We start from the raw sequence: 19,242 nt of genomic DNA on the forward strand, positions 1-19,242 counted from the left end.
TTTGTTGCTATTTTCGTATTTTCCGGTTATAAGGGGTCTTATAAAAAATAACCTTCAATTGTAATTTTGATTTTAATCCATATACTGATCATAATGTCACCAAATCATCATATGTGATCATAATGTCACTAAATCACCGTGACATTTTATATTTCACAATTATAATTTAATGTTATGACCAGTGTGGTATATAATTATCTATAAGATCATGGATTGAAAATCATTATATAAAAAATATCATATTTTTACTATTTTGCCTTCGAAATATACTATTTTGATTCGAAATACAATCTTAGTCATATTGTTCCTAACCTTAAATTTATAATATTTTTTTATTAAAATAGTAAATAAAGAATATATATTGATATATTATGGTTATAATCTATATATAGCACAAAAAAGTTTAGATTTTTGTTTCTATATTTGGGTTAGAATAAGTAACCCATTTTCTTCCGGTTTTCTTACTTGGCTTCCACTGTAACACAAAACCATGTGTGTTTAGAGGCCCACAAGCTCTTCTAGACATAACCATATAACCAAAAAAAAAACTAAACAAGAGAGTAAACGATGTCATCAAATGTCGGGATATCGAAGGGCCCGTCGACGAACAGTACTAGAGAGCTCACAATGACCGCCAGAAAGACCGCGAACACGAACAAAGATTTACACGGTCCCGCGCTTCGCCTCATCACCGCAACGCCTTCTTCTCGCCCGTTCCTCGAAGACGATTCGTCGAGTTCGGGTACGGGACAGGTGAAGAAGCCGTACCCGATCCCGGATAGAATTGCTCCTAGATTCGTCCTGCAAAAAATGTTTAAGCAAAACTTGTTTCAGACAAACAACAACAACAAACTGCATCCTTGTCCATTCGGGTACTCAGGCCAGGTTTGTACGAGGACGGATGTACAGTGTCGGGGAACCGGACCCGTGGATTCGAGTTCGGTTTTCGTAATTACGGAAATATTTGTACGCGTGTAAAGCTTCGCTATGCTGAAATGTTGCTGGAGAAAAAGGAGCTTACCAGTCGTCTATGGGGCCGAAATGGCTTAAAATGAGGCCAAGCCCTGTCATCACTATCGCCTTCTGATACAAGTCTTCGAGTTCATCCTCTTTGATCGTGTCCTTGTTCTGCGTTTGATGCACGAGCCAAGCTCCTATAATGGCGAAAGCTGGTCCCTTTACCCATTGATACAAACACGTGAAAGGCATCAGAACAAGCAGACATCAAATGAGGGTAGCTGATAAATTCGGACAAAGTAATTATTAGCTTACTGTTCCTCCGACCGTAGGGTATGGAGTGTGAAGAAAACTGATGAAGTTTCCAGAGATTCCTCCGAGTATGAAGATGAGGAAGAACGTGAACGGGCCATAAAAACGGCAGACTTTTGGTCCGAAGGTGAGAAGAGCCCATGAGCTAAGCGCTACATGAAGAATCCCAGAGTGCTGCAGTTTACCAAAACAAAAAAGAAGAAGAAAGCGTTTCAGATCACAAAATCATACTAACAGTTCAGTCCACATTGAACAACTTGAAACCAAAAGCCCTCAAGGGCCATGAATTTGTAACTCAAACTATCGGTGGAGTGGGAGCTGGTTGGATACCCGAGTTTTCCAGCGTACCCGGCCTCGGCCTCACCTCCCCAGGTTTCTCAGTCAAGCTACCTGACTTTGGTCTACTGGGGTACCCGAGCTTCAGTTACCCGTGAGATGTGGCGAGGGACCGAGTACCCTATGGGCTATCGGCAGGCAGCGCGAGAGGGCGAGGCAGCTGGCCGGGGGATGAAGTCAGAGTCGAGGCGAGAGGATGAGATGCTATCGATTTCCCGTTTGTTTTCGTAATCCTAAATCCTAATGTAATGCCCGAATGCTTATTTTTAAAAGAGGAACACCGCCACCTCGGGTTATGGTTCATAGCAAAATCCTAATCCCTCTCACTGCATCTCACCCTCTCATCGCCTCCTCGCTCCTTGCGCTTACCCGCCCTACCCCCTCTCTACCTCGACCCGGTAATCGGCTGATGAAACCCGAATTGTAACCCACAGCTCGGGTTTACGGGTGCCACACACCAGACCTCATAGGCTCGGGTTTCTAAATTTCGGGTACCCGCAGGGTCGGTACCCACCCCCAGCCCTAACCCAACCTCTCCTCCAATGGAAACAACAAAAATCAAACCCGATTTAGACACATAGTAGCACATATGTTGGTAGCTAATGATTCAAGGCTTAATTGTCAAGTTTTTTTACTGCAATCATCGTGCAGGCTCTTAAAAACAGCATATATATAGACAGAGAGAAACAGACCCAATTGTTTGGTCTTGTACCAGAAACATGGGCGTGACAAGTCTCCACCATTCGCCAGCCATTATTAGATCATTTATCTTTGATCCATATAACAGAGGAATCGACAAGAGCCCCATCTCGTTGTTCCTCACTGGACTTGCCACTTCGAACAGACACACCCCAACGTTTATGGATGCTAATAAGCTTCTGCATTTTCACATTTTCATAAAAACCAACAACTCATGCATTTAGCACAAGTAATAAAGGGAAAAAGTAGGCGGAAAAAGAGTTCTTACACTAAATAGAAATTGGATGTATCGTCGTATAGATCGTCATTGAGCTGCCCAAATGGAACGTTCTGAGAGTTGATATAACTCAATTTGCTTAATGGGTTTGCTCCTGAACTGCCTTTTGATACAAGCCCTTCCATACTTGTATCTGAACGGTAAAAGGGTAGCCAAGAACAAGTAAGTATATTGACAAGACAAAAGGAGAAAAAACGAAACAATGGAACTTATTAATGTTTTACCTTTACAGAGTTTGCCAAGATATGCATTCAAAGATTCCAGTTCTTCTTCCTCCGCATCGATTTCAACTTTCTGATCCGTTTCAGTGTTAACATCTCTAGAAGAAAGCTTACTGCCATCACCTTGGAGTTTCCCAAAGTAAGAATCCAACAGTCTAAGTTGCTGTTCCGTAGTATTGGGCTCCAATGATGCCCTAACCAGACAATATTTCCCTCTTGTCGAAAGCCGATATGGAGTTGACTTTGTTTGACTCTTCAACCTACAATCCCAATTCAGCACTGTTGCTTCATTCATCATTCCATGTTGCATAACACTTGTGCTGGTAATTCCAGCCCTCATTAACATGTCAAAGGCACAACTAGTCTTGTATGAGGAGATCCTGATAGGTGAGAAACGCCTTGAACCGTTTGCATCAAATGATATTTCCCCTTTGCATTGCCGAGACGAAGTTTCGTTCGGGAAAATATGCTCTTTGCAAGGAAAATCATGATGAACTGGAAGCAGCGCCATGTAAACCTGAATCAAGGATACATATGTAGACGGCGTCCAAATCAGTTGCAGCAAAATGGTATCAGATATTATCAAATCTCAGAAACAGATCACATAGTTTCAAGCTCATGTGGGCATAGAAGGGATTAACCGAACATTTCGGATATGAACTATAGATTTTCACTTCAACACAACACAAAATAAGTTTTCCATTGATTTCAGATTCCAGGATCGGTAACTCATAGAGAAGATCTCGTCTGGAAGATTTCTTCTCTGTATAGCCACACAAGGACAAGATTTCATCAGGAAGATGAACAAATATATGAAACAGAACCTATTCGAGTTGTTGCACTAAGATGATTGATGGAAGAACCAGTGAAGACCACATCTCACTGGAGCATTTCCTCGAACAACTAAAAGACCACATCTTTCCATTGATACGGATCTTCCACCAGATTTCCAAAGATTCAAGCACGGAAAAAGAAGCAGACTTTGCAGAAAGAAACGAACCCCCAAACGGACCCAGAAGCAAGAAACTCCTCCTCTCGTCACAGTTTCCGTCGAATCGACGTTGAGAAATCAAGAGAGAGCGCAAACGAAAAAGACGGAGCAGGTTCACAAGGAGAAATCTGCAACAAAGGAAGTGACAAAATTTACCTTTGACGAAGATTCTGATCCAAGAAAGAAGACGATCCCTGACCTTGAATAGTGGAGGTGGTGAAGAACATGGCTTTTTATAAGAGAAGCTAGATTTCCTCTGTAAAAATCAATTTTAATACGTGCCTGAGTTCTTGAAAAAGACGTTTCCGGACCGAAAACGTATAAATGCTTTTGATCACTGTCTCTTTCGTCTTGGTTCAAATGGCACTTGTTCAACATATAAAACATCTAAATAAAATATTTTCTATATTTTCAAAAATAGTATTTAACAAATACAAATTAGTGTTGAATATACATGAATCCTCACATATTTTTATTACTAAAATCGGATTTGAATTATATATAAAAACTAAATTTACATGGGATTATCCAAAAAAAATTGATTAGCATAGGAAAGTTGAAATTGTATATACTGCAAGGGAGAAAACTACGGGTACTCCCTATTTTGCAACTAACAAAGAAAATAATCACAAATTAATATATTGTAATACGCTCTCGGATTTGAAATTTCTGAATTTGAGTAAATATAATTGCTGATGAATTGTGAATATTTAAAAATAATAATAAGGAGACATTTGAAGAAAGGGCCTAAAACTGGTAAGGATCCGTACCTAAGGAGATTCCCAGTCTGTGCAATAGTACTAAAAGGTTTTGTGAATGCGTCATATGATTTGCGGTATTTAACGCACGTTGCCTATCTAGCCTGACGCATTTTCAGTGGCACTCTAATAAGTGATATACCACAAAAATATATATCTGAATGATTTATAATTTTTAATCAATATAAGTACATGATATTTTTCAAATTAGAAATGGTTACGCGTACCCTAGAAAAAGAAATTAAAAAAAAATACGCCAAATTGATTTATGATATTTATTACGTCACACAGTTTTAAAAAAATGAAAAACAAAAAACAAATCCAAGGCATTTCGAGAATCTAGCGATATCGTGTCATATCTTTAACATCCAATCATATCTCGCCACGTGGAAGAAACGGTTAGCCACGAACTGAACTCGTGGCCGTTAATGCCCGGGTCCGATTCTCAAAGCTTAATTTGCAAAGATAAGTAATCTGATAATATTTTGATTATGATTGATAATGATGTAAGAAATAAAACATGATTCTATCAGCGGTTGTTAGAAAATCTTTCAAATCTAAATATATAAATATTATATATGATGGTTCTCCATCATACAAATTCCATCCAAATACATGATTGCATACGAACCTGTATGTACGTATTCGTACGTGCATGCACGTAGACGTTAAAAAAGCGTAAACCGGTAATATTATTAATCAATTTGGGGCTGTATTTGGTTCAGAAGGCTAAACCATAGGATTATGATCGATTCTTTAATCTTGGATTTAATCTCGAAACCAAGTCATTTTTATTGTTTCCGGGCATGAACCGACTTTGATAACCGGTTTGTACCGAAAGCGGTCAAACGTAAACCGGATCAGACTATCATACGGTCCGCTAGACAAAAACCAGAGCCACATAAACGGCAGTGTGAGAGTGGAACAGAGATGAGAGCTCTAACATCGTCGCCGACGGCGATAGCGGCGTCAACGGTTATTCTCAATCGGCCGAGCGGCCGGAAAAGTTCGATCTGCGTCAGGGCCACGGCGGCGCCGTCGGGGAGTGCGGCGGTTTCCGGCGGAGGAGTGGAGGCGTTGGAGGTGGTGGAGATCCGAGAGAGGAGCAAAAAATGGCAGTGGAAGAGACAATACTCGATCAATTACTTGGAGATGGGTTCGCCGGAGGAGTCATGTCCGGCGAGTCAGACGGTGGTCCTCGTTCATGGGTTTGGCGCTTCAATTCCTCATTGGCGCAGGTAACGATTTCAATGTTTCTGTTTATGGAATTTTGTGAACAGCTGAATTCTGATATTTGTTTTTTCTTCAGTTTTTCCCTTTTGATTTGGAATTTACGGTTTAAGGGTTTGTGGAAGATGGTGATTCTGATATTTGTTTTTTCTTCAATTTCGCCCTTTTGATTTGGAATTTAGGGCTTAAGGGTCTGTGGAAGATTGTTTCCGTTATGATAAAATCGTATAAATGAAGAAACTTCTTACATCGTTTCAGAAACATAAGTGTGTTGTCGAGAAGCCATACCGTCTACGCCGTTGATCTTCTCGGATTTGGTGATTCAGACAAACCACCTGGTTTTATGTACACAATGGAGACATGGGCCGAGGTAACCATCCTTTTGCCATGGACAAGTACTAAGCATTTAGGGCAATATTTGCTCAAAGAAAGAGCACTGTATCTTTAGTTTTCTCACTGTGAATGTTGTCAAACTTGCAGTTGATACTCGATTTCGTGGAGGAAGTGGTCCAGAGACCGACTGTTTTGATTGGAAACTCAGTCGGAAGCCTGGCTTGTCTAATCGCTGCTTCAGGTTTAGTCGCTTTCACCGCTAATTCATGCTCAACAAGATTGTTTGGACTGATTATTTTGTTTTTCCGGGTGACTGAAGTTACTACATCTTGTGAATTGGATCATTAGGATCAGTGAATGGGAACAGAAGAGCATGAGTTTAAGACATCATGAGTGTTGAAGTAGCGTGTTTCTCTTTGTTTTGATACTTGGTACCACTTGCCCGAGCTTAAACTCGGTATACTACATTACATAGCTTATGGTTACACCAAATACCGGCCAATCAAAATATTGGACTGAATCCATTTGAGTGTGTCGGTGATGGATCTGTCTTTTCTCGGAGAAGAGTAAAGTTCAAGTGCATGTCATATAATATATCAGCGCATTTTCTGTTTTCGTTTTTTGCCCGTTTCCAAATCTGAGATACTGAGTTTTGTTGATTCTGTCAAGAACCAGAAAGACAAGAAGATTTAGTGAAAGGTCTTGCTCTGATGAACTGTGCTGGTGGAATGAACAACAAAGCCGTTTTCGATGACTGGAGGATCAAGCTTTTGATGCCTTTGCTCTTGTTCATCGACTTCTTGCTGAAGCAACGGGGAATAGCTTCCGCCATCTTCAACCGTGTTAAAGACAGGCATTTATACTCATTATCAATTTCAATCCATCTACAAATTTATTTACTCTTTTGTATCTGAAGTAATACAATGCATGAACTTCATCATGAATAATGCAGGGAGAATCTGAAAAATATCTTGATGAATGTCTATGGGAACAAGGAGAATGTGGATGACACCTTGGTAGAGGTAGGTATTCCCTTATTACAATGATTCACATATTAATCGTTATGTTATCTAAGGCCGGCCTTTGGGTATAGATATGGATACCCGACATGTGCCCATCTCTAAATTGTATATCCGAAGATTGAATAACGGTTTCGGGATTCTCTCGTCATTTTCAGATAATCGCGGAACCAGCAAACAGAGAGGGTGCATTGGATGCATTCGTATCGATCTTGACCGGTCCACCGGGTCCAAACCCGGTTAAGCTGATACCGAATCTAACCATACCGGTTTTAGTCCTCTGGGGCGACAAAGACTCGCTCACACCGCTCGATGGTCCTGTCGGAAAGTACTTCTCGTCCTTACCAGGTCAGTTGCCGAACTTTAGCCTCTACGTTTTAGAAGGCGTGGGGCACTGTCCGCAAGATGACCGTCCGGACCTTGTCCATGAACGTCTGCTTCCTTGGCTTTCGAATCTCCCCTCTTCTTAGTATTGTTTCTCTTACACAACGTTTGAACTTATACTTTGCATATTATTAGATGTATAATTTGATTTAATTGCATATCTTTTATGATTTAGAGGATATAAAACGTATTAATGTTTGGACATATATCTAGGAATAAAAGTGTATATTCCTAGTTCCCTTGTATTATTTTATATGGTGTATCAAAGAATAGTGTGGTCGGTCGAAGAAAAGTAAACCTTTAGTATAATCATAAAAAATTTAAATCAAGTACAATTCAGAATTTCAGATTATCAAACCAAGAACTAAAAAATCCAATGAGAATTCAGTAATGTTGAAAACAATTTTTTGAATTTTATGATGATATTCAAGCTTTTTTTTTTATTTTGTTTGTTTTATTGAGGCTAATCGCCAAATAAGATTTTTCCAAGAAATTCAAAAAAATCTAAAAACATAAAGAATTTATAAAAACAAAATCTGATAATTTCAAAACATGTGGAGGTGAAGAAGGCAATAAGTATGATAGTGAAATATTTAAAAGGTCCAATAACTGATGTGTGGCATACAAGAAAGCTTTCTTTTATTTTGACAATATAAGAGCTAGGAGTTGAAAAATATAATCTTAGAACAAAAAAGATTTTGTGTATCACTTTTTTATATACGTTTACTACATAATAAAAATATATTAATATAGAATATTCAAGATAGAACTTTCTGTTTCATTTATCTATATACTAAAAAATGAAATAACAAGATATTTTATCAGTATATCTTATTGCAAATTGCACATCTAAATATATAAATAAACCAATTCGGATATTATGGGTGGTGCAATCAAGTCAACAACAAAAATAAATAAATCACCATTTATTTTCTTTCCCCTCAGATTCCAGCTTTTTTTTTGTGTCTCGAGATTCCGTAGTCTTTTATTTAAAAGAAATCAATCTACAAATTCGATTCTAATTTTTTAAAAATAATTAAATATTTGTTATGATCTAATAACGATCCAATTTGGTTGGTAGATGGCGCATGAATTAGGTGTAGATATTTCCACCAACATTTTATATTTAATAGGAAGTTTTTTTTTTTATAATCATATTTAATAGGAAGTTACGTATAATACGTACGAGTTTGTTCAAATTAAAGGACGTTTCGTTAGGTTGATGTTAAAATTGAGGTTACAAAATGTCAAATATGGTGGCTACTTGCGAAAAACATTTGGTGGAAATAAAGGGTTTGATGCAAATTTCCAATTGGCGAAAATGAAGAAAATAATTTCATATTTTTTATTGGTAGAAAAGGATGTATATAGTTCACTAGTTCTCTAACCATTGTGAGTTTTTATTTTATTTTATTTAATTTAAGGATAAAATTTATAAAATGTTATAAAATAGATTTCTAAACTTTTTACCTAACAAAATTATTTCTAAACTTACAAAATATATTATTATAATTACCAATCAATAAATATATGTTATTATAATTCTCAAACTGATATTTAATCAAGTCGAATTTTTTTCTAATACTAATTAATATGTTTAGAAATTATAATGATACATTTTATAAATTTAGCAATTATAGTGATATATTTTGCAAATTTTAAAATAAATTTATCTAGCAAAAAGTTTGAATTTTTTTTTGTACCATTTTAAATTTTTTATATGTTTTATCTTTACTTTTATAAAAGAATTAATGGAAGATTGTGAAAGAGAAAAATTTTGAGAGTTTGAATTTGTTTTTTTTAATTGTTTAATTAGTGAATTATGCTGATGGTTCATGGATTTTTCTTTTAAAAAATTTTGTATCGATATCTTTTATTCTATACGTTTCAATTATATTTCTTTTGCATTCATATTTTTTTCCTTTTTATCCGATTTTTTTTTTTATAAAAAATCTGATACATGTCCCAAAACAGTTGGTGGTAAAAGTATTTATATCTAAAATCGACAAAAATCATATCTTGTTCATAAAACCTACCAAGCAAACGAAAACTAATTTATTTGGATTGCTTTTTGTAATATTTTCTAAAAGTAAATTAATCAAATTTGAAACTTTTGTATCCAAATGATGTATATTTTTTTACACACACGAAATTACTCATAGAATAGTTGAAAAAATTATATCATATTCTGTTTTTCTGTTGGATATATATGTTTTTGTATTCGATAACTAAACCAACAACCGGTTCATTTGAATTAAATCCATTAAGCAAACTCGAATTCTCCATTAGGAAAAATTATTAATTCCTTTTTAATTAATTTTACATAAATTTTCAAAACTTTTTAATTTTCTCGAAGTTAAATTTTTTTAAGGTATAATATATATATATATATATGTGCGTGTGTGTGTGTGTGTGTGTGTGTGAGTAAATGAAACTTGGCATTTTCTGAAGATATTCTATTGATGCCGTTGGGAGCAGGCAATCGCTTTTCTTTAATATATATTGCCAATTTAAAAACCATACTCTCGATTAGGGCTGGGCGTTACGGTTCGATTCTTTGAAACCGGATCGAACCGAACTGTTAAAACGGTATTTTTCCCGATCCGAAACCGCTGTTATTTCCTGAACTGTACCATTTTTAGAGAACCGAATTTTTCCGGAACCGAAACGAACTTTTAAAATCCCGAAAAATCGAATATTTTTAAAGGAAATCTATCATTTTTTTAATAAAATCTGGAATCGAACCGAACCGATACCGAAACCGAACCGAACCGAATACAATAAAAAACCTGATTGGTACCTATTTTTGTAAAACCGAAAGAACCGAACCGATTAATTTCGTCCCGAACCCGAACCCCAAACCGTTTACCGAAGCACCCACCCCTACTCGACTATTTACGTGTCTCTCTCATGACCCTCAGAGACTCAAAGTCAAAGGCTTGACGACAGCTGCTCAGAATCCTATTTCTTTCTTTTGATATATATCTCTCAGAATCCTAATTCCCTAATTTGCTCCTGCAGTCTGAGAGAAAATGGCGTGTCACTTGCTTTTACCTGCAAACCCAGCAGCGAATTCAACCTTGTCTAGGGTTTTCTTCACTGGTAATGAACTGTTTCTTGCCTATCATACTTCAAAATTTTCATCTTTCTTTCTGGGTCTTTATCCATTTTCCTATACTGTTCTCGATGTTCTGTTGGATTTATGTGTCACTGTCCTCTCTGTTGCTTCTGAAACTTGTCCGAACCAGACGCATTTATAATCTTCAATTGTTCCACGATTACTTCACTTGTCTCACCCTTGCAGCTAAAAGCTCGAACCTTTTGCGATTTCCAGAGCTTTAGATTTTGTGCGTTATGTCTTGACATCGACGCGTTTTACTTGTTTTCTTCAGGAGAAGGGCAGGGCTTTAGCTGTTTGGCCGAGAAAAGAAATCCAGATCACACTAGATTCTCAAAAGGGTTCGGTGTAAGAGCAAATGCGTCTTCGGGATACGATCACAAACCGTTTGCGGAAATTCCCAATAAATGGTACAATCTCGTTGCCGATCTTCCGGTGAAACCTCCTCCGCCGTTGCATCCGAAAACGTTCGAACCCGTCAAGCCCGAAGATTTGGCTACCCTTTTCCCCGCCGAGCTGATCAGACAGGAAGCAACTGAGGAACGGTTTATCCAAATTCCAGAGGAGGTTCTTGACATCTATAAGCTTTGGCGACCAACCCCTCTGATCAGGTTCTTTCAGAAACCGAAAAGAAAAAGGCCCTTTAGGGTTTGTTTAATTCCCATTAATCCTTGGTCTTTCGGTTTGCTGGATTTAGAGCTAAGAGACTGGAGAAGCTTCTTGATACACCTGCCCGAATTTATTACAAGTACGAAGGTGTTAGCCCGGCTGGCTCTCACAAACCCAACACAGCCGTTCCGCAGGCTTACTACAATGCGAAAGCAGGCGTCAAGAATCTCGTGACGGAAACGGGTGCCGGTCAATGGGGCAGTTCTTTGGCCTTTGCCTCTAGTTTGTTCGGCCTTGAATGCGAAGTAAGTACAAAGATTTCTTGCTGTGTTATGGCTATCAAATTCAAGACCGATCCTTGTTTGAATCGTTTGTTTCATATTAGAGACATGCACGAACATTATTAGAGGTAATAACCGATGTGGGCATTTCGTTTCAGAGAAAACTCGATACATTATTCCGTAATTCTTGTCATTTCGTTTAATTATATTCTATTTCTGACCCTGATGGATTGTTTGCAGGTGTGGCAAGTCGCCAATTCGTACCATCAAAAACCATATCGTCGGCTAATGATGCAAACTTGGGGGGCAAAGGTGCATCCATCTCCATCCGATCTCACCGAGACAGGGAGGAGAATCCTCCAAGCCGACCCATTAAGCCCGGGAAGTTTAGGCATCGCAATTTCAGAAGCGGTTGAAGTTGCAGCAGCCAATGAGGACACCAAATACTGCCTAGGAAGTGTCCTGAACCATGTTTTGCTCCACCAGACCGTTATCGGGGAGGAATGCCTTCAACAAATGGAGGGTTTCGGTGAAATGCCCGATGTGATCATCGGTTGCACGGGCGGAGGGTCAAATTTCGCTGGCTTAAGTTTCCCGTTTATTCGGGAGAAACTAAAGGGGAAAATCAATCCTGTTATAAGGGCGGTTGAGCCTACGGCTTGTCCTTCCTTGACAAAAGGGGTTTATGCTTATGATTTCGGTGATACAGCCGGGATGACTCCATTGATGAAGATGCATACACTGGGACACGACTTTATTCCCGACCCTATCCACGCCGGTAAAACTAATCTTACACATATAGAAAATCACGAACTTTGTGAAAATTTCACGGAACAAACGGTTGTACAGAAATGTCTTGTCTGACAATTGTGCACAACTCCATGTTTCATGTTTGTTCTAGAATTTTTTTACCAAGTTCAAGGTTTTCACTTCTTGGGCTGCTTTTTTCTCCTGTCTCTGGCGTGGCAGGTGGATTACGATACCACGGGATGGCACCATTGATCTCACATGTTTATGAACAGGGTTTCATGGAAGCCATTTCAATTCCTCAAACAGAGTGCTTTCAAGGTTCTTCTTTCTTCACATATTCAATCTGGTGTAAAGATCGAATCTTTTCTTCGACCCATCCCATCTTCTCGAAATCTTCTGGATGATGCAGGAGCCATTCGGTTTGCGAGGACAGAAGGGATAATACCAGCTCCAGAACCGACTCACGCCATTGCTGCCACCATTCGAGAGGCTCTGCGCTGCAGAGAAGCTGGAGAAGACAAAGTGATTCTGATGGCAATGTGCGGCCACGGTCACTTCGATCTGTCATCATACGAGAAGTATTTACAGGGCGAATTGGTAGATTTATCCTTCCGTGAGGAGAAGATCCAAGAATCTCTGTCCAGGATCCCCAAAGTCGTGTGAAGGAACCTTAAATAGAACGGAACTTGCATCACAAGTTAGGGTTTTGCGTGTTGTCAGTGCAGGTGAGATCAATAAATCGATATGCTAAAGATTGTAATTTGTGGTGGGTAATAAAATTCAATAAGGGGTTGAATCGAAGGAGTTTTTAGAATATAATGAAAGTTAAAAATAAAGATTTTTTGAATTTAGTTTTATTAAAAACTTGAAAAACTAATTTAATAAAAAATGAATTAAAAACCAAAAATTCTATTTTTTGGATTTATAAATATTATAAAAATCTAAAACCAGAAACCAAAAGGTAAGAAATTCACAATAAAACAATCACCATTAATAGCCTAAATCATCGGTCAGAAATACCAAAGTGATCCTTCGACTTATTTTATTTATGTAAAACATAAAATTCGGTTTATTTTTTATGTAAATTCTGATTCTGACTTGATTTTTGTTTTTCAAATTTGGTTTTGAAAAAGTAATTCTATGAAATTCGATCCAAATATTGTTTATTGAAATACTAGCATAATTCATTTTTAAAAAACGGTAGTCTATACAAATATACAACTAAAAAACATTAAAGAAACACTTATTCATCATATGTAGTCGTTGTTGTTATTCCCACAAAAAGCATGCACAAAAGGAACATTTGTTTAACCTATAAAACAAAACACAACATGGAAACGGGATGGGTTTTGTGATTAGAGTTGACCCTTAAACTAATTATGATTGGATTTTAGATGTGTGTGTGTATATTTCATGCATACGGATACATAATTTAAAGCACATTAATATTCTTTCAACTAGGGTTTATCTATTTTCACTATCATTTGTGTGTGTTGCTTATTTCATTTTCTTTTGATTTCGAATTTACACAATTTAAAGTGACACATATTTGACGAACAAACTAGAAAAAAATAGTCTAAAAAAATAAGAATTTAAAAAAATCTAAAATAAAATTATAAATTTCATAATTTATATATAAATTAATTTTATAATATTTTTACAAAAAATTATGTTTTTATATGGAAATTTAAAAATTCATAAAATTAATAAATTTGTGGGAATATGAAAAGATTTATAAAATTTATTATTTTATATAAAAAATTATAAAATTGCTGATCTTATATAAAAGTTTTTTGAAAGATCGTGACTATTAATGTTATTATCCAACAAAATATGCATGTATATATATATATATATGAGTGCATGATTGTGGGTACATATGTGTGTATATGCCTTTGTCAGTGTACAAGGAGGAATTTTAGGAGCAAACATGCGCACGAGGTTCAACGATCGCCATGATTAGCACGCACATGACCATATATTGTTTATTTCCTTCTTCTTTTTCCACGGAAACTCATCTTTTTTTAATTCATTTTTAAAAAATATTTCTAGTTTTAATGGAAAAAGCCTACCTTTTTTTTGTATTTAAAAGGAAAAGATGCAAACTTTTCTCTTTTAGCTGTTTTCTGTAAAAAAAAAGTATTTTTGTTTTTAATGAGCAACGGCTTAAAAGTTGTTGCCTTTATAGGGAATGTAGAATCAAATTCGTGTTGTTGAAGATGATGAAAATAAGGTTGAGATCAAAGTTCAAGCTTCCAATGAATAAAAATGCATGTAATATAATTGCCGATTTCACACCTATCTTCATAATTTAATCAATAAACCCGAAGATAATTTCATTTAAATACGGAATGATTGGTTATTTGATTCATTAGTGGAAAAAAAAAGCTAAAGTCAAAAGAGAAGACTCTCAGCTCCGTGTGTTTCGCTGTGTCTGAACACTAGTGGTCTCCACGTTCTTTTTGCAAGAATCACGCTCTACAGTTCGACCACATTCCCTCTCTTTTTCATCTTCCTTAACCATGGCATCCCACTAGCCTCTTTTTTTTTGTGCTCAAATTCCTTCTTCTGATTCCAATTTATAGCCTTTGTGTTTGCTGTCGAAGAATTTTACTGTTTCTTTATCTGGGCGTTGCTCTGTTTCTGTTCGCAGGTCCATTTGCACACTCCAGAGTTGGTTTTTGGTTGAAAATTTTCAGCTTTACGATCTGGGTTTTCAATTTCTAGGGTTGATTGTTGAAGATTTTGGAATATAGATATCAGGGAATGTGTTTTAGCCCCCTTTTTCTGAATTAGGGCTTTGTTCTGCATCGCCGTTCGGGATTCGGTGCATTCAGAGTTCTTCCTGTTCATAAGCTTGGAGACGAAGGATGACGTCACCAATTCTGGGGTTTGTTCATCTTGTTGCGTCGGACATGGAAGCATAGCTCAGAGGAAACTTTTTTTCAGTTAGATTCTTAGTACAGTTTCAGTGAGGATGAGTTTGATTCCTCCTACTCTGCCGCTTCTGTCTCCACCACCGTCGGCGGGTTCTTCTCCGCCGTCGAATTCTTCATCCACCGCTCCTCCGCCGTCGAATATTCAGCCAACCACTCCTTCCGCCCCGCCTCCGGCCACTCCCGCTGCCCCTCCTCCCTCCCCGCCGCTTCCGCCGCCGACTCCCTCTCCACCGCCGTCTCCTCCCGCCGTATCCTCTCCTCCTCCTGCCATTGCGGTCTCTCCTCCGCCTCCTCCGGTGGTGGTTTCTTCCCCTCCTCCCCAACCCTCCCCGTCGACTCCGGCGGCGACACCACCTGCTCCACCGCAAGATATCCCTCCTCCTCCTCCTCCGGCAGCCACACCTCCTCGTCCACCTCCGGCAGAGAAATCCCCGCCGCCGAAACCCTCTCCGTCGCCTCCGGCGGCAACACCTCCTCGCTCCGACAGGCCTCCGGCGACAACTACAGCTCCTCCGCCGGCTTCCGTTCCGACAGATCCTTCTCCTCCTGCTCCTCCTACTCCTTTACCTGAGATTCCGAAGGAGAAACCCACCGCAAAACCGACCGACCGAGCCACGAATGCAGGGAACAGGACAGAGTCCAGCTCTTCCCGCGGTTTTGACACCGGTGGCGCCGTGGCTGTCGGCGTAGTGGTCGGACTGGTAGTTCTCAGCCTTCTAGTGTTGGCCGTCTGGATCTCTCGGAGGCGAAAGAGAAAGGACCCCGGAACTTTCATAGGATATACTCTTCCTTCTTCTTATTCTTCTCCTCAAGGCTCAGGTAACAACACTTTGGATTCATCTCAGATTTCAAGCTTAGATTCTGTGTTCCAACACTTCTACTTGTTGCCTAGAATGTCTGAATATGCTGAGATACTTCAAATTCAGAGTACAATGAACATTTTCTACGGCCTTGGCTTCGGAACTGTTGATGTATGGAACTGCTGAGAAATGTATATTGAGTGTTGGGTTAGTCTTAGAACTTAAAGCATGAAACTTTCGTCAGTGTCTGATGATTCCTTCATTCTGATGATGTTTTTGGATTTGTTGCAACTTGGTTCTGATCACAATTTGGGTCTTGTTTGGTTTTGCTTCTGCAATATCGCGGTTACAGTTTCGGTCTAGGGTAGTGTAGACATTGTTTAATCGCTCTTTCTATACGATACCCGTGATCGCGCATGCGGTTTTAAAAGCAGGGTCTTGACTCTTGATCGATATTCATTGAATATCGGATAAAGCTAAGAAAGTAGGGAATCATACAATACATGATCACCGAACGGATGAACGAGCACATTGAGAATTTGCTTATTAGTTACTGATTGATCGTCGGTCTGGAAACTCGTGTTTAACAGATGTAGCGTTTTTCAATCCCCATTCATCTCTTCCTAAAGCGAGAAGTCCATCCGGTAGCGATTACATGTATTCTCCTTCCGAGTCTGGTGTGATTAGCAATCCGAGATCATGGTTCTCTTATGATGAACTCGCTAAGGCTACCAATGGGTTCTCGGAACGGAACCTTTTAGGTGAAGGAGGATTCGGTTGTGTATATAAAGGCGTTCTTGGAGACGGAAGGGAAGTCGCCGTTAAACAGTTGAAGATTGGCGGTAGTCAAGGAGAGCGGGAATTCAGAGCCGAAGTCGAGATCATAACTCGAGTTCATCACCGGCATTTGGTTACACTCGTCGGCTATTGTATCTCGGATCACCAGAGGTTGCTTGTTTATGATTATGTGCCTAATAACACCCTCCATTACCATCTCCACGGTAGGGACATGCTCTAAAGATTTGAACTTTTCTTTTGTATTCCGTTACTAGAAACCTGTAGGCCATGAAAGTTCCCATCTTTTGAAAAAATCTCGATCCCCGGGTCTCTTTTTTTCGCAGCTGAAGGAAGGCCGGTTATGGCTTGGGAAACTCGGGTAAAGGTTGCTGCTGGTGCAGCTCGTGGAATCGCTTACCTACATGAAGACTGTAAGTTCTGCTGTTTCACAATCTCGATTTCGTCTTTCTTTATTGTGGTTGTCTGAAATTTTTTCCGTTCTTGCAGGTCATCCTCGCATTATTCACCGTGATATTAAATCGTCCAACATACTTCTCGACAACAACTTTGAAGCCCGGGTACGTCTATCCTACAATCACTGCAGGTATCTGTGGTTTTCATTCTAAAGAGGTTCTTTTAAACGGTCATTCCTCCACAGGTTGCAGATTTCGGGCTTGCGAAAATAGCTCAGGAACTAGATTCGAATACGCATGTCTCCACACGCGTAATGGGAACTTTCGGGTATGGATTCATATTCTTGGAAGTTGATTCCAAAAGCTGTGTGCATAATCAGTTATTACAGAACCATACTTCTGTTAACTTTTACAGGTATATGGCTCCGGAATATGCAACGAGCGGGAAGCTGACTGAGAAATCCGACGTCTACTCCTTCGGTGTAGTTCTTCTGGAGCTCATAACGGCTCGCAAGCCCGTCGATGCGTCTCAGCCACTCGGCGATGAAAGCCTTGTCGAATGGGTAAAGTTCATTACACTACGCTCTTACCATCCACAAGATCAGTTCTCTTTGCTCTGAAAATTTTCAAGAAATGATCCGACGTTGTCGGGAACTTGATAGACCAGACCCTAGGGATCTGTCGAAGCATTTTCCCGATCTTACGGATTACGGAGATCCGTTGAACTCAATTCGAGATCAATTTTTTAGTCAAATCTCTCTTGATACTTTTATTCCGTTAAGTTCTCGTCTTATGGAGGCATGTACACACATAGGCAGCTGGCCGAGATAGCAACTAGGGGTGGACACGGGCAGTACCCGAGATTTTTGGGCCATCCCGCCTCGGCCTCGCTCCCTCGAGTTTTAGGGTCACCGGTACTTGCTCTCGGTCTTGTGATGGTCGGATACCCAAACCGACGATGGAACCCGAACCCGAACCCACAGCTACGGTAGTTGGCCGACGCACACCCGGCTCGGGTTCCGTGATTCTGGGTGCCACGGCCCTAATTAGCAACCGAACCCTAGGGCTCTAACACCGCCCTAGGCCCAGCTATTCCCAAGATGACAAAACTCAAAACTAAACCCTAAACCTCTCGGCCTTAAGCCGTGATCCTCTGCTCCTCGGTAGCCTTGTCGGACGTCTCTACTGCTGCCATTTGCTCGAGCCTCTTCTCGTTTCTCCCGACGCTTGTATGCGAAGCTTATTGGGAATCTATCGGAACGTTTCAGTTTAAACATAAACCCTACCTTTGTTAACTGGTGTCTCAAATTCTCAGGCTAGACCCTTGCTGACCGAGGCCATCGAGCGCGAAGATTTCGAAGAACTGGTCGACCCAAAGCTCGGAAACAACTACTTACCCGGAGAAATGTTGAGGATGATCGAAGCCGCTGCAGCTTGCGTTCGCCACTCGGGTGCAAAAAGACCGAGAATGAGTCAGGTAAAACGCTCGATTCACATCTGGATTTGGGCGGATAGCCCGAGAGTTTTTCCATTCGTTCTGGATACGAAATCTCTGGAGTTCATGGTTCTCAGGTAGTGAGAGCATTGGATACACTGGAAGAAGCGAAGGAAGACATAACGAACGGGATGAAACCGGGACAAAGCCAAGTGTTCGACTCCAGACAGCAGTCTGAGCAGATAAGGATGTTTCAGAGAATGGCTTTCGGCAGTCAGGACTTTAGTTCCGAGTTTTTCGACAGAACTCAGTCGCAGAGTAGTTGGGGAAGCCGAGACCGTTCCCGTTTTCTGCCTTAGCTTTTCCTTGCGGGTATAACTAAAATAATATTAACTATCGTCTATTTTTTTGTATTCTTTATTATTATGGTATATGTTTTTAGTTAACATATCCACGACCACGACACAACCGAATCCATACATAGTACATACAATGTATTCTGTACTAATTTTTTTACAAAACTTTTAAAAAAATATTTAATATATTTACACTAATAGATGTATTTTAAGCTATACGTATGTCTTATCGTTGATAGAGGCCATT

At 39.3% G+C, this 19,242-nt stretch overlaps 4 protein-coding genes across 9 annotated transcripts; 3 read left to right on the forward strand and 1 right to left on the reverse strand.

Moving 5' to 3' along the window:
• Positions 1–389: 389 nt before the first annotated feature.
• Positions 390–4,646, reverse strand: LOC104823866 (RHOMBOID-like protein 9, chloroplastic). Of its 5 annotated transcripts, XM_010555627.1 has the most exons (8): positions 4,564–4,646; positions 3,950–4,049; positions 2,806–3,319; positions 2,573–2,714; positions 2,318–2,483; positions 1,273–1,443; positions 1,022–1,176; positions 390–801 (listed from the first exon to the last, which is right to left on the reverse strand). In XM_010555627.1, exons 3-8 carry the CDS (start codon positions 3,311–3,313, stop codon positions 549–551), a joined length of 1,395 nt encoding a protein of 464 aa, XP_010553929.1. In that variant the 5' UTR covers positions 3,314–3,319; positions 3,950–4,049; positions 4,564–4,646; the 3' UTR covers positions 390–548. The 5 variants fall into 5 exon arrangements, with proteins under 5 accessions (XP_010553929.1, XP_010553926.1, XP_010553925.1 ...); XM_010555624.1 differs by lacking the exon at positions 4,564–4,646 and having other exon boundaries at positions 2,318–2,480; positions 3,950–4,186; XM_010555623.1 differs by lacking the exon at positions 4,564–4,646 and having other exon boundaries at positions 3,950–4,186.
• Positions 4,647–5,240: 594 nt separating this feature from the next.
• Positions 5,241–7,751, forward strand: LOC104823867 (uncharacterized hydrolase YugF). Of its 2 annotated transcripts, none has more exons than XM_010555628.1 (6): positions 5,241–5,789; positions 6,040–6,151; positions 6,262–6,355; positions 6,784–6,967; positions 7,067–7,136; positions 7,292–7,751. In XM_010555628.1, the coding sequence occupies exons 1-6, from the start codon at positions 5,482–5,484 to the stop codon at positions 7,601–7,603; spliced, it is 1,080 nt and encodes a 359-aa protein (XP_010553930.1). In that variant the 5' UTR covers positions 5,241–5,481; the 3' UTR covers positions 7,604–7,751. The 2 variants fall into 2 exon arrangements, with proteins under 2 accessions (XP_010553930.1, XP_010553931.1); XM_010555629.2 differs by having other exon boundaries at positions 5,242–5,789; positions 6,790–6,967; positions 7,292–7,603.
• Positions 7,752–10,453: 2,702 nt separating this feature from the next.
• On the forward strand, positions 10,454–13,076 carry LOC104823868 (tryptophan synthase beta chain 2). Its single transcript, XM_010555630.2, has 6 exons — positions 10,454–10,619; positions 10,910–11,246; positions 11,333–11,549; positions 11,766–12,303; positions 12,495–12,593; positions 12,685–13,076. The coding sequence occupies exons 1-6, from the start codon at positions 10,550–10,552 to the stop codon at positions 12,936–12,938; spliced, it is 1,515 nt and encodes a 504-aa protein (XP_010553932.1). The 5' UTR covers positions 10,454–10,549; the 3' UTR covers positions 12,939–13,076.
• A 1,619-nt stretch (positions 13,077–14,695) lies between these two features.
• LOC104823869 (proline-rich receptor-like protein kinase PERK8) lies at positions 14,696–19,181 on the forward strand. Its single transcript, XM_010555632.2, has 8 exons — positions 14,696–16,033; positions 16,605–17,015; positions 17,136–17,222; positions 17,299–17,369; positions 17,450–17,532; positions 17,620–17,767; positions 18,520–18,681; positions 18,777–19,181. The coding sequence occupies exons 1-8, from the start codon at positions 15,253–15,255 to the stop codon at positions 18,996–18,998; spliced, it is 1,965 nt and encodes a 654-aa protein (XP_010553934.1). The 5' UTR covers positions 14,696–15,252; the 3' UTR covers positions 18,999–19,181.
• The last annotated feature ends 61 nt before the right edge of the window (positions 19,182–19,242 follow it).

Source organism: Tarenaya hassleriana, unplaced genomic scaffold (genome assembly GCF_000463585.1).
Source record: "Tarenaya hassleriana unplaced genomic scaffold, ASM46358v1 Cleome4, whole genome shotgun sequence".
Classification (NCBI taxonomy): Eukaryota; Viridiplantae; Streptophyta; class Magnoliopsida; order Brassicales; family Cleomaceae; genus Tarenaya; species Tarenaya hassleriana.